The sequence below is a fragment of the Theobroma cacao genome, chromosome 6 (assembly GCF_000208745.1).
Source record: "Theobroma cacao cultivar B97-61/B2 chromosome 6, Criollo_cocoa_genome_V2, whole genome shotgun sequence".
Lineage (NCBI taxonomy): Eukaryota > Viridiplantae > Streptophyta > Magnoliopsida > Malvales > Malvaceae > Theobroma > Theobroma cacao.
The window spans coordinates 22,687,586-22,701,656 of NC_030855.1; the positions used below are offsets into that span (position 1 = coordinate 22,687,586).

The 14,071-nt window shown below is 37.6% G+C and overlaps 4 protein-coding genes across 5 annotated transcripts; 3 read left to right on the forward strand and 1 right to left on the reverse strand.

Moving 5' to 3' along the window:
- Positions 1,336–4,059, forward strand: LOC18596627 (heat stress transcription factor A-4a). The gene is made up of 3 exons (XM_007025228.2): positions 1,336–1,597; positions 1,883–2,811; positions 2,908–4,059. Exons 2-3 carry the CDS (start codon positions 2,596–2,598, stop codon positions 3,907–3,909), a joined length of 1,218 nt encoding a protein of 405 aa, XP_007025290.1. The 5' UTR covers positions 1,336–1,597; positions 1,883–2,595; the 3' UTR covers positions 3,910–4,059.
- On the forward strand, positions 5,301–7,266 carry LOC18596628 (pentatricopeptide repeat-containing protein At4g18840). The gene has a single exon (XM_018123935.1). The coding sequence runs from the start codon at positions 5,458–5,460 to the stop codon at positions 7,063–7,065; it is 1,608 nt and encodes a 535-aa protein (XP_017979424.1). The 5' UTR covers positions 5,301–5,457; the 3' UTR covers positions 7,066–7,266.
- Positions 7,556–9,780, reverse strand: LOC18596629 (transcription repressor OFP5). Its single transcript, XM_018123936.1, has 2 exons — positions 8,261–9,780; positions 7,556–8,134 (listed from the first exon to the last, which is right to left on the reverse strand). Exons 1-2 carry the CDS (start codon positions 8,970–8,972, stop codon positions 7,656–7,658), a joined length of 1,191 nt encoding a protein of 396 aa, XP_017979425.1. The 5' UTR covers positions 8,973–9,780; the 3' UTR covers positions 7,556–7,655.
- LOC18596630 lies at positions 10,890–13,563 on the forward strand. Of its 2 annotated transcripts, none has more exons than XM_018122715.1 (4): positions 10,890–11,328; positions 11,744–12,378; positions 12,567–13,082; positions 13,183–13,563. In XM_018122715.1, the coding sequence occupies exons 1-4, from the start codon at positions 11,067–11,069 to the stop codon at positions 13,309–13,311; spliced, it is 1,542 nt and encodes a 513-aa protein (XP_017978204.1). In that variant the 5' UTR covers positions 10,890–11,066; the 3' UTR covers positions 13,312–13,563. The 2 variants fall into 2 exon arrangements, with proteins under 2 accessions (XP_017978204.1, XP_017978205.1); XM_018122716.1 differs by having other exon boundaries at positions 11,756–12,378.

The following is a 14,071-nucleotide window of genomic DNA, read 5'->3' on the forward strand; positions in this document are numbered from 1 at the left end:
TTCTTTTACATTTTCTTATTATAAATAGAATATTAGTATTATATGCTTTGGAAATAATCGGGTCTAATTAAATTGAATTCAAGTAACTTAATTTCTTCAGAAACTACATGATAAAGTGAGAGAAAAAAAGATTGTGCGTGAGAGAGATGGGGAGGGGTGCATTATTCCAAAACAAATTGACCAAGCCAAAGTTTGGGCCAACTAATGGAATTCCGGATTGAACCCAAGAAAGGTTCATATGGGCTTTGAAAATGGCTAACGTTGACTTAACAAAATGCCCAACTATCATATGATAAAGTTGGGCCCACATCTCAATGATTTAAGTGGGTCAACCTTTAGCTGCAAGTCAACTATGGGTCACATTCTGGCATCTTTTGTCAACAAAGAGCCCGAGCCACCACCCAAAGTTTTAACATCCAATCACGGAGACATGGCCCAACTGTCATTCCGTTCATACGGCCAGGCACAATACCAAGCTTCGATTCTTATGTAAACTCGCACTAACTCTTCGTATCATGTTCATTCAACAATACATTATTAGCAGCCAACGTTTTATCAAAGTCTAGATTCTATAAGACAATTAAGCAAGCTCTGTCTAAATTAACTTTATTAAATTAATAAATGACTTAGATACGTAATGAATATTATAAGTGATAAAATGATTTAATTATAACGATTTATTTGAATCATTTGTCATTTTGATTTGTCGATTAAATTAATATTAATCAATTGTGATTAATTATTTAGAATGTACGATTATTGATGTAAGATCGATAAAATCATAATATTCGATTAGTTGTGCCATTTAGACAAAAATTGTGCAAGGAGACGATCCAAAGCATGACTACATGCATGTCATGTAGGTTGGAAGCTCCGACAAGGAATAAGACAAAGGATGGCCCGAACCAGAACAAAATCAACGTTCCTCACCCTTCCAAGTTGTACATGAATCTTCAATTCTAATAATTCATAGCCATCCATAGGTTGACCACGTGTTAAGGCACGCTATACATAAATAGCTTAAGAACCCCGTGTTTCCCTGATCATAAAAATCTAACCGCTGGCTACCAAAATTCATCCCCCTTCCACAGAATCAAATCCCTTGAATATTTTCTAATTTTTCTAGAGATTTTCTCACCAAAGCACCCACGTCACCCCAAATACGTTAAGATACGGCAAGATCCATACATTTACGGGCATTTGTCCGAATTCCCTCTCTCTCTCTCTCTAAAAATTCATCTACCAATCATTTCACTCCACGTCAACGCCTACCTTCTCAGTCAATGCCCCCCGTAATATTTACTAATAATAAAATGTTCTATAAAAAAAAAAAGAGTTGGTATGGTATCGTAGAAAAATCTCTGCTTTTCTACTCTACGCGGTTCCAAAGAACGAGAATCCCCAAATATCCTCGAGGCAGAAAAGAAAGGAAAACCTCAAATTTCCAAAACGATTTGTTCTTTAAACTTTTTTTGCGGTTTTCGAGTTCTGGGTCCTGAATCCTCGTCATCATCTTCTCTGCAACTTAGCCGATTAGCTTTCTTATACACACACACACACACATATATATATATATATAGTTCTCTGTCTCTCTCAGGTAATAACAACTCAACTAACGCTCGTGTATCTTTCAACATATTTCAATTATCAATTTATTTTATTGTTGCTTTTGCTTCAAGTTTCTTCCTTGTTCTTTTTTATTTTTCATCTTTGTTATTTCCTTTTGTCTAAGAAAATGAAAAAAAATGGTTGTAATCATGGTTTTAGGAGGACTGTTTAACGGCTTGTCAAATGGTTAATAGTTTCCAACTAATAACAGAATCAAAGGGTTTCTTTTTTTTTTTTAATTTGAAATTAGTTTTTGGTTTTGGTTTGAATACAGGGGCTTTTTTATAGCTATTGCAGGTTCCAAAAATCTTGGTGGGTTTTGGCTTCTCAATTCTCTGGAATTCGCTGGTGCTTCTTTTTTCAATTTGAAGCTGGAAAAAATCTTGAGTGATGTATATTTTGTGATTGGAAGACAAAAGGGTTTTACTTTCATTAAATTTTGGAGGAGAATTAAGGGCTTTGAATTGGGTTTTTAGGGATTTTGAGCTGGCTAGATTGGAACAGCTGACATCTTTGACTGGATTTTATTCGAGGATAAAAGGTTTTTTTGTTTTTCTTTTTTCTTTTATTGATCTGGGTTTTCAGAACTTTGGGGTTAAAGGTTGCTTGATTGGGCTTGCTCCCTATTTCAAGAGCTCAATAAAGATGTTAACTGTGATTTGATTCAGATACAACCAAGGTTAGATGTTATTTTTAAGGTTCTGATCTTGATTGAAATTTGTAGACTTGGGAAGTTGAGAGTCATGAATTAGGGCCTTTCGGCAAGTTAGAGATTCTAGTTGATAAGGGATAACAATCTTTGGTTGCATACGCCTGAAGGGTGTTTGAAGCTTTGTTCCTTCAATTGAGATTGATGTTTGCGGGGAGGATGTTGGTTTGTAACGTGTGAGAGTTTGATTTATGAGGAAATTGTTGGAGTTGGTTGATGTTTGACTGCTGGGAACTGAATTTCGGGGTTTGTGATTTACATATACTGGAATTTTTGGGATGGATGACGCTCAAGGCAGCTCAAGTTCGCTTCCTCCATTCCTTACAAAGACATTTGAGATGGTGGATGATCCTTCCACAGATTCTGTTGTGTCCTGGAGTGCAAGTGATAAAAGTTTCATTGTATGGAATCCCCCAGAGTTTGCGAGGGATTTACTTCCGAGATTCTTCAAGCACAATAATTTTTCTAGCTTTATTAGACAGCTTAATACATATGTGAGCCACTTGCTTTTTGTCTCCCCACATTTATAAATTAATTGCTTTTTTGTTTCTTATGGTTGCTTGAATTGAATTATTTCCATATCTTGGCAGGGTTTCAGGAAAGTTGATCCAGAACAGTGGGAATTTGCAAATGAGGATTTTATAAGAGGTCAGCCTCATCTTTTGAAAAACATACACAGACGCAAGCCAGTTCACAGTCATTCCATGCAGAATCTCCTAGGTCAAGGAGCTTCCCCATTAACAGAATCAGAGAGACAGAATTTAACGGATGAGATTGAGGGACTTAAGAGTGAAAAAGAGTCACTTGTTTTAGAGTTAAAGAGGCATGAACAGGAGCGGCAAGGATTTGAGATGCAAATGCGGCTTTTGAGGGAGCGTTTGCAACACATGGAACAGCGACAGCAGATCATGGTGTCTTCTGTGGCTCAAGTCTTGCAGAAACCAGGATTTGCCATAAATCTGACACCACAATTGGAGGCTAATGACAGAAAGAGAAGGTTGCCGAGAATTGCTTACTTATATGATGAAGCTGGGATTGAAGACAATCAGAAAGGCAGTTCCCAAATTGCTAGAGAAAATGCTGATAGCACATCATTGTCCAACATGGAGCCATTTGAACAATTAGAGTCATCCATGGTATTTTGGGAGAATGTGGTACACGATTTTGGTCAAACTAACATTCAACTTAATTCAAATCTAGAATTGGATGAATCAACAAGTTGTGCAGAAAGCCCAGCGATATCCGGCATGCAACTTAGTGTTGATGCTCAGCATAAATCCCCTGGGATTGACATGAATTCTGAGCCTGCTACTGTTGTTGCTTCTGAACCTGTTACGGCAAAGGAACAAGCTGCGGGTAGCACTGCACCTGCAGCAGCACCAGCTGGGGCTAATGATGTATTCTGGGAACAATTTTTGACTGAAAATCCAGGTTCAACTGATATGCAGGAAGTTCAGTCAGAAAGAAAAGATTCTGATGCCAGAAAGAGTGACAGCAAAACTGGTGATCATGGCAGATTTTGTTGGAATATGAAGAATGTAAATAACCTTACAGAAAAAATGGGGCATCTTACTCCTGCGGAGAGAACTTGATATTGGTTGATTATTTTTTACGGCCCCTCGATACTTCAGATGTAATAAATTTAGGTATGATTGGTTTGATGTGGAAATAAGTAGATAATTTATGTTTGAGTTCATCTTCTTCTGCATGTCATGATCTAATGTTCACATTTTCCTTGTTCAGTAGTTTTTTGGTGATATCGTGATTGACATGGCTTTTTTTGACTGCTTCCATTTAGTTCAGCTTCATATATTTTTGAGAAATAACGCCAATTTTAGTGTATTCCCAAGGTTGGCATGTTAATATCTTTATTTTATGGCATATATGATGATCATTTTGTTGCCTGTATGGTGGAGTATCTGTTATAGGTCGCGAGCCTGATCAACATCCTGATAATCTGTACTAATGGAGGTTAACAATATGATCATCCTTAATGTTTGGCTATACAAGTTTACTCTTTTTTCCCCTGAATCAACTTCAAATTTTCGACATTCAAGCTTCAGGTACATGGTTTGCCTAATCCTCTGATCTATCAGGCTATTGAATGGCACTGTGGATTCTGCAGGTAGTAGAAAGCTTTCCACTTTCTCCAACAGGTTACTTTAGATTGATAAATTGATGGTATTGGAAAGGAGCCTGTAGTCCTCGACATAATTCTTTCAAGTGTATACTAGTGCACTCTATGTGTTGTATGGTGTATGTTTATGGTTTCGATGTCGACAAATCTGTTTTTCCAACTGAATATCATCTATATCATGTGCTGCACATAACTGTGAGCATTTTCCGGTGTTTGTTTTAAGGCAGTTGAAAGATGAAGATGTGCAAAGTATCTATGTTGCTCAACGTCGGAGCCAAGCTAGTTGATAGAGACAGACACGTTTGGGCTAGTAATACAGCCGAAGGGGCTTGTTGGAGGCTTTGAGTTAGACGCCATGACACAAATATGGAATAGAGGTTTTACGTTTTAGATGAATTTAAGCACGGAGATGGAATAAATATTTTCAGTTTGAATTTAGGCATGCGAATAAAATGAGAGAAAAAAAAAAGACATTAGAAGAACCATTTTATCTACTATAATTCAACCAATGAATTAAAATAAAAGGAATGCAAATCTACATCTATTGTCATTAATCCTTTGTAAATAAAAAATAAAATTATTACGACATTTTCTTTTAACAAAGGGTATAAAAACTGTCATATCTATATATATATATATATATATATTCTAAATAAGTGATATCAAATTTTATTTAATTTTTGATTGATTTAGAATTTTTTATAAGAGATACGAAGATCGAGAGTCCATCAAGATGAGTCTCTCGTTTAGGAGTCCATCAACAATTATCAAATTCCTTTTAAAAAATTTTCTTTTAGATTTTTTTGTTTTTGTTAATATTTTCATGTGTACAGGACATAAAAGAAAAAGGAATAGTAAAGTGTGCAAAGATATTTGTTAGAAATCTTCTTTTTTATTCACACACAGTTCTTTAAAAAAAAAAAAAAATCTTTGAGGCCCTTCCCCTTGAAAGACTGTTTCTTTATCTTACAGAAACAGAAAAGCAGCTGACTTTTTGACAACAATGAGTGGAACCTTATCTCAGCCACCGATTCTTTACTTCACGGAAATGGCAAATTCCGTTTCTGAAATCCAGCAAGCCCATGCTCACCTTCTCAAGACTGGTCTTTTCTACAACCACCCTTTGGCTTCAAACAAGCTCATTTCTTTTGCTGTTAACAACCCTGACCCAAAAACCCTCTCTTATGCTCACTCTGTTTTCACTCATACGACTAACCCAAATTCTTTCTCTTACAATTCCCTTATCAGAGCTTATGCCAATAGCCATACCCCTCAAAATGCTCTCTCTCTGTTTCGTCAAATGCTTCAAGGCCCTGTCTTTCCTGATAAGTATAGTTTCACTTTTGTTTTGAAGGCTTGTGCTGGGTTTGGTGGGGTGCAAGAAGGGAGGCAGATTCATGGTCTGGTGCTGAGAATGGGAATTGGGTTTGATGTTTTCGTGGCAAATACCCTGATTCATGTGTATGGGAAAGGTGGGTATTTTGGAGTGGCAAGGAGTTTGCTTGATAGAATGCCTAAAAGGGATGCTGTTTCTTGGAATGCCTTGTTAAGTGCTTATATTGAAACGGGATATATAAGATTGGCAAGTGGTCTTTTCGAGGAAATGGAGGAAAGGAATGTAGAGTCGTGGAATTTTATGATTTCAGGATATTTAAGTGCCGGGTTAGTTGAAGAAGCTAGAAGTATCTTTGACAGAATGCCTGTAAAAAATGTGGTGTCTTGGAATGCTTTGATTGCTGGTTATGCTCATACAAGTTGTTTTGGTGAAGTTTTGGTGCTTTTTGAAGATATGCAGCGCGAGAAAGTGAAACCGGATAATTGCACATTGGTTAATGTGTTGTCTGCTTGTGCTCATCTTGGAGCTTTGGGGCAAGGTGAATGGATTCATTCTTATATTGATAAGAATGCAATTGGTATCAATGGTTATGTAGCTACAGCTCTTGTCGACATGTACTCAAAATGTGGGAACATCGATAAGGCTCTTTATGTGTTTAGAAATGCTTCAAGGAAGGATATTAGTACATGGAATTCCATAATTGTTGGTTTAGGGATGCATGGCTTAGGTGAACATGCCTTGGAGATCTTCTCAGAGATGCTTGTGAATGGTTTTGAACCCAATGAGGTGACCTTTATTGGTCTTCTGTCTGCTTGCAGTCGTGCATGCTTATTAAATGAGGGACATCATATCTTTCAAATCATGGTTGACGATTATGGAATTCAACCAACCATTGAGCACTTTGGCTGCATGGTGGATCTCCTGGGTCGGGTGGGATTATTAGAGGAGGCTTTGGACCTTGTGAAAAAGAGGCCACTGAAAGAAGCTCCTGTGCTTTGGGAGTCCTTGTTGAGTGCCTGTAAAAAGCATGGTAATGTGGAAATGGCAGAGCATGTTGCTAGGAAGCTCTTAGAGTTAAACCCGCAAGATAGTGCAGGTTATGTTCAGTTGTCAAATACATATGCAGCATTACAAAGATGGGATGATGTTATGAATGTGAGGAGTAAGATGAAGGCACTAAAAATAAAAAAGGAGCCTGGTTGTAGCATGATCGAAGTGGATGGTGTTGTTCATGAGTTCTTATCAGGTGAAGGAATGATTCTTGAACAAATCTGACATTGATAAAAGTTTGCAGACTTGTTTGCTTCAGAGAAGTAGCTATCCCAAGATATGGCACAGGCCACAAGTTGAATCAACGCTTACCGGAATTAATGTGGCAGTGAATTTGTAGCATTTACCATGCACCATAGGTGTAAAATGGATGTTGAGACTATTGAAGAGAAATTACTGAATTATCAAATTGGTAAACCTTCCTGACGAGTTTAAATGCAAATCAATCCATTCTGGAGGAAAGTGGGAATTGGTTTCCCTGTTCTAGATTAGTGCTAACGTTAGACAACAGCAAAATGGTGGCGCAGAGTGAAGTTGCAGTAGACAAGCATGAGACAGTATAGTTAAACATGTATAAGGGCTTGCTGATGATGGAGATACGGACATAAGCATGTAAGTAAGGGTGAATTTCTGCTTGCATTTGCGTGCTTGTGTGTCAAGTTGCTTCTAGCAAAAAATTAAATTTAAAAGCAACTAATGACTGTTGCACTATGAATTTAAAGCTAACACTGGAACTTGATTAAATTAGAAGCATGATGTTATGAGTGTATCTGTAGAAACTAGAAAGCCATTTACAGTCATCAGTTAGAAAGTTATTACTCACAGGAACATTTTTCATTCCGTAAGTCAGTGTCAGAACTGGCCTGATCCAGGTCGAGCCATACCTGTTGAAATACTTTGATGATGAGATCATGGTATGCATCGGAATTCAATGTCAGATAACAAGCCAAGAGTTCTTCTAGTTCTTCTGGTTGACTGATCCTTTTCTCCATGATCATCTCGACCATTGAATCTCTAAAATCCTTCTCTGGATCAAATGAGCATTTCACCATGGCAAAGTTCTCTAATCCAGTTCTTCTGCTAATTGTCTTCTGTTTTGCTGCCTTCATCTTCAATTTGGCCTTCTTCATGTCTTCAAGAGCTTTTATTTTGCAGATTTCAACTCTGGAAGCCGTTCTTGGAGAAAAAACCCGGACTTTGTTGTTTTGCTTCATTCTTCTCCTTGGTAATTCTCCGCTCATGTAAAGAGATTTCCTCTGTTTGTCACTCTTCACTTTCACCTTACTCAACTTTTCTGGAGAAAATACATCAGTTTCTAGTAATTTCTGAGCTGTAAATGAACAGTCTTCTTTAATTGTTGTTAAATTGGAGGTTCTTAGATTCATGGTAGATAAATGTTGATGTTTTCTCTGATAATTACCTGTTAACTTCAGATTCTCCCTTTCAGTCATTGGAATTGTTCTCATAGGTTCCGGATCCAGGGTGTTCTTTCCTACTGATTTTGCTGATTTCTGCTGTGCTTCACCTGATTTATTTTGTCTTTTCACCCTTTTTTCTTCCATAGCTCTTTCATTTGTTTTCTTCAACTTCAAGTCTTTCTCGGTTATTGTCCTGCTCCTTGGTGTCTTAACTACTGTCGCCTTTTCTTCTTTATACATATTCACATCTGGTAAAATCTGTGTATCCCTACGAAATTCTTTCATCTTCTTTACATCGCAAGCCATGTTGCTGAACTTCTGAGTTTCTTCCTTTTCCTTTGTCCTCGTAGCATTTGATCCACAGCTCTGACAACTTGAGGGTGCAAAATCAAGCTCATCATCTGAGTCATACCAAGCTGATCGCAATAAACTTTTACTAGTCTTGCCATCAGCACTATCTTCTCCAAATGACAGTCTCCAAAATGCCTCGCCATCCCCACCATAAAATCTTGCTCCACCACCAGCAAACTTTGATGAACGCCCTGGCACAGCATTGCTCATCCCTTTCTGCCTGTCTTTTGCAGGTTTTGGTTCAGAATTGATGCTCATTCGCTTGAATGTGGAAAGCCATGCAGTGGGGAGTACACGAGAAAGTGAAGGAAGGCGAGAGGAGTATGAGGATGAAGAAGATTTCTTTCTTCCCCACTTCATCATTGATCACCCGAAGAAATTCCTGAAATCAGTTTCTGGGTCGAGAACTATTTGATTTGTTAAGGTTTAGAACGTGCGGAGAAGGGGAAGATAAGAAAAACTGAATTTGATGATAATGGAGGGTTCTAGCAGTTAGAGAACAGTTAGGCTGTTAAATAGGAACGTGAGTTTCTTACTGGTTTTGTGCCATTTTCTTTATCTTTTTTTTTTTTCAAAAGAAAGGCCCGCCCTGAATCCTGTGACCACTTTGCCAACCTTTTTCCACTTTATGGTTTGTACTTGAAGAGAAATTTATTCTCAGTAGGGGACCCAGGAAACAAACCAAGTTTTATTCATGAGAATTGCCTAAAGTAGAGTGTTTTTTCAAAGCGAGATTACAGATTTAGTATCTGCAATGCTAACAGCTACAAAGACATTGATATGGATGCAGGTTTTTATACACGGCAAATTGGCAGTTCTTCTTGTGTTTTTGTGATTTGGGTAGTTCTTCTTTTTCCCTTCTAAAGTAACAATCTGTTATTGTTATGGTCTTTGATGATTTAAGGGAGTCATCTCTTTAGTCTCTTGCCTCTCTTTTGTAAGCAGAATGCGGTGGGTTGTTCCCCTCTTTTGCTTTTAGCCTTTATTTTTGCTTTGCTAGTCAAACTTTGCACAATGCATTCAAATGGTTTGGGCTGTGCTGAACTCTCGCCCAAGTTTCATTGGCTACCTGTAGCTGTAGGCTTACTCTATTCACTCTCTACACTATTACTGCCCCCAGTCCCTAGTTTATTTGACAAGGAAATGAAGAGAACTAAGAAACTATTTGGGTTTCCTTCTCTCTAACAGAAGAAAGTATAAACCTTTGATCTGGTGCTAATGCATTGAATTTCGTAACTTCATCAACTGGACCCTCTTTTGTCTTTGCACTTCCTGAACCAGACTCGTTATAATGGAGACTGTACTCTGAATGAGGCAGAAAGTGGGCTGCAATTTCTTTCTCTTTTTCCTCTTTAATCATTTTCCCCTTTTAAATTGATCAATTTTTGCATGTGACAAGGAGCAACGCATTGAAGTTTGCCCTGTTTTGCCAATATTGGGGCTACTTAATAAAATGGGCTAATTGGTAAATAGATTGCTGTGATTAAAAGAAAACCAACCATCTTAATCGTTTAGGTCAATCTTTTTAATACTTGTCCATCCCACACCGACCCCGAGTGATTTGTTATGAAGACTTGTGGAAAAGGGTTATGCAGCGAATGTTTTCTGGCAATTAAATTAGTAAGGGGCTTATTGAAGCAAGCCTGAAGTTAAGCTTGTCTGAAAGTTGCACGTTGCTCCCTTCTTTGGGGTTCCAAAAAGAAAAAAAGCATGGTCCCATCTATGGACTTCCAAAAGGCAGGACAGATAAGGGGTTCCGTTGTCAGGTTCTCTCAACAGATGGAGCTGACATTACTAGGTTGGCTTTTGCAGTTGTACTGTTATGAATAGGTGATCTGTCTTTCTTCAGACACAAAACAGAGGTGCCTAATTTTGGTTTTGTAATAATAAGAGTGCAGAATTTTGGTATGGTGAAGGTTGTTACCACTGTCATAGCAATAATTAGCAGCTATATGTCATAATTCTTCCATGGAAAGGGTCACTCATGCATTGAAGCTCAAGACAGGCTCAGAGAGTATTTTGAGTATAATTAATTGTAGATTGAACAAGATTAGGATACAATGTTTAAGTAAATTTGGTCTTTACTGGTCCTTTTCTTACTGGTAGGAAATCAGCTTCAACAAAAGCTTAAGCATCAAACCAAACAATTCGTGAAACAGAATGCGTACCGAACCAACGGTAAAAGTAGTGACTTGTAAACCTCAAAACACTCGGTAAAGAACAAGAAAAAGAAACACAAAAGGGGCATATAAGAAAGAGCAGGTTTCATGCTATCATAAAAAATATTCTAATACACACTGCAGGCACTTCCCTGAAGCACGAACAGAAAATTTATTCTTTCATTTCCACTTTCTTTCAACTTCAGACGATTCCTTTCCGTGCACAAATGTAATTTGCGTAAACATAGGAATGTACATGTGCATGAACCCAAGTTTGTTTGATTTCGTCTAGATATCCATGGCTAAAGGAAGAAAGCCAAGTAGCTTATCTCTTGTTCTTGGTCTAGTGGTGGCTTTTCTTTCGAAGAACAGGCACGCAGCTGCTGAAAATGATGAGTATTTATCAGCCGTTGGGGATCCAGGAATGAGAAGGGATGGCTTAAGGTTGGCAATAGAGGCATGGAACCAATGCAATGAGGTTGGAGAAGAGGTTCCACAGATGGGCAGCCCAAGAGCTGCAGATTGCTTTGACATATACAAGGCTGCTCAATCCAAAGAAGGTAAGCTTTTTACCTTTTCTTCTTCTTCTTCTTCTTTGGTGCTTTTCCTTTTATCCTTCCAATGTGATATAGCAGTGAAAATTCTTAATATAACACCATGCACACAGAAATGGACTGGTTTTTGTTTCTTGTATTCTGCACTCTTGTTTATATGATATAAGTAATTCTAACAGAAGATTATGTTTTTCAAACAATTTTGCTACATTAGCATCAACGAAAGCTTTGGATTGATGATTTCTTTTACATAGAATTTATCCATTTAAAATGAAATGATTTCCTGCGGTTGTTGATAATGATTATGTCAGTGATTGTACAAAATTGCTTACCTAAAAGAGGATGCATATATTAACTGTTTGTTCTTTTAAGCAACGGGGGAATATAGGTCATGCATTAAATACTTGTTCCATGTGATTAGTACGCTTTACAGAAAAGAACTGCTCCCTTTGCAACTTGTTGCCCTATGTATTGGTCCACAGAGTCACAGAGGATGATAACAAGCTAGGAGTTGGAGACCCTTTTCTTGGAATGCAACCAAATGCCCTTTTTGATGTAAACCTATATGCTGCAAACAAGGAACTTTACCTTGGCTCTAAATGCCAAGTTCAAGACACACCAAATCCATGGCATTTTTGGATGATCATGCTTAAGAGTGGCAATATGGACACTTTTGCCGCGAAGTGCCCCAAAAATGGCCATAAAACGGGACCGTTTGGTCCTGATAGCCGGTTCCCTTGCTTTGGAGAAGGATGCATGAATCAACCATTGATTTATCATGATTACACAACACTGGAAGGGCCTAGCAGGACTACTCTTAAAGGAAAGTTTTATGGGTCATGGGACTTGGATGCTGATTTAAGTAAAGGATTGGTGGGGAACATATCTTACTATTCCATAACTTGGGAGAAGGAAATTGGTATGGGAAGCTGGATCTTTCATCATGTCTTGAGGACTTCAACAAAGTACCCTTGGTTGATGCTTTACTTGAGATCTGATGCCACACATGGATTATCCGGTGGGTACCATTATCCAACTAAAGGGATGTCCAAAATCGTAAGCAATTCCTTCTCCCTCGATATATCTTAACAGAAGCCTTCTCAATCAGCATCTGTTCAAATTTGGTATTTATCAGCATTAACTTTCTGTTTAGGCTTTTAAATCATCTAGTACTTCATACAAGTTTGACTTCCCAGCAAAACATCAGACAATCATTAGAGTTACTAACCATATTCACTAATCAGATTCCAGAGTCACCAAATTTTGAAGTAAGGTTCACCTTAAATGTAATCAAAGGTGGGGGTCCTAGCAGCCAATTCTACCTAATAGACATAGGGAGCTGCTGGAAGAACAATGGCCAGCCGTGTGATGGCGATACAACTTCAGACGTCACTCGATACTGTGAAATGATCATAAATCCAAACATAACTGCATGGTGCGATGCAAACAGCCTGGACATGTGCCCGCCTTACCACACCTTCCCCAATGGCACACGTGTGCATCGCAGCGAAACAACCATGTTCCCTTATGCAGCCTACCACTTGTATTGTGCTCCAGGGAATGCAGAGCAGCTCGAGGTTCCTTATAGTTTGTGTGATCCATACAGCAATCCTCAGCCTCAGGAAATATTGCAGATTTTGCCACACCCCGTTTGGGGTGAATATGGATACCCTAGTAAGCAAGGGGAAGGTTGGATTGGCGATCCAAGAACATGGGAACTTGACGTTGGGAGGTTGTCTCAGTCGCTTTACTTTTACCAGGTTTTCATTTCTCCTCTATATCATATTTACTTTAACGTGGAACACGAAATGACGAAAAGGATTGTTGATTTGAACTAACATGGTTTTTGTCTAATTCCAGGATCCGGGTACTCCACCAGCTAGGAGGAAATGGATGTCTGTTGATTTGGGAACTGAAATATTTAAAGACCCCGATCAAATTGCTGAATGGACCGTTAGTGATTTTGACATCCTTGTACCTAACCAATGATCGTGGTGCAATGATGGAAGACTAGCTTCAAGCAAAAAGAATGAAGTTTGCAGACTTTAGATTGCCTTCAACTCGAAGGGACTCTGTTTTCTCTGTAACGAGTCATTTACCATCACTTTGCTGTCCGAAAGAGCAGAATGATTACATGGAAAATTTTTTTCTTATTCTTCCATTTTTCTTCTCTTTCGGCCAATGGTAGAGTGTTTACTCTAAATTTTGTTAAGCTTTCTTCAATTCAAAAACAAAAAAGTATTAAGGAACTATAAAGTGCTTGCATTGATACAGCAAATAATTCGACGTAATTTCATTTTCACCATATAAAACTAAATGAGGAATCTAATACTGTTGGATAATGACAAATACCTTAAGGTCACGTTTGGTTGGAGGAATAGTTAAGTCATTCCCCCTCTATTCCTTACAAAATTTTATCTCCTTGTTTGGTTTGCATGTGGGGAAGGAATAGTCATTTAAAAAAGAATGATTATTGTTTAAAATTGAGTTAAAGCTTGTGATAGCTAATACCATTTTCCCTTATGATATTAGCTATTCCACAACCATGGGAGTAAAATTCAAATGTTTTGAACTAAAATGTCTTTATTTGTTTTTAAAAATTACAAACTTAAATTTATAAAATTAATATTTTAAATTCAAATTAAAAATATTAATATTTTAATTTAAATATTAATATTTTAAATTATTAATATTTTAAATTATAAATAAAATATTAATATTTTAATTAATTTTTAAATTTAAAGTATTA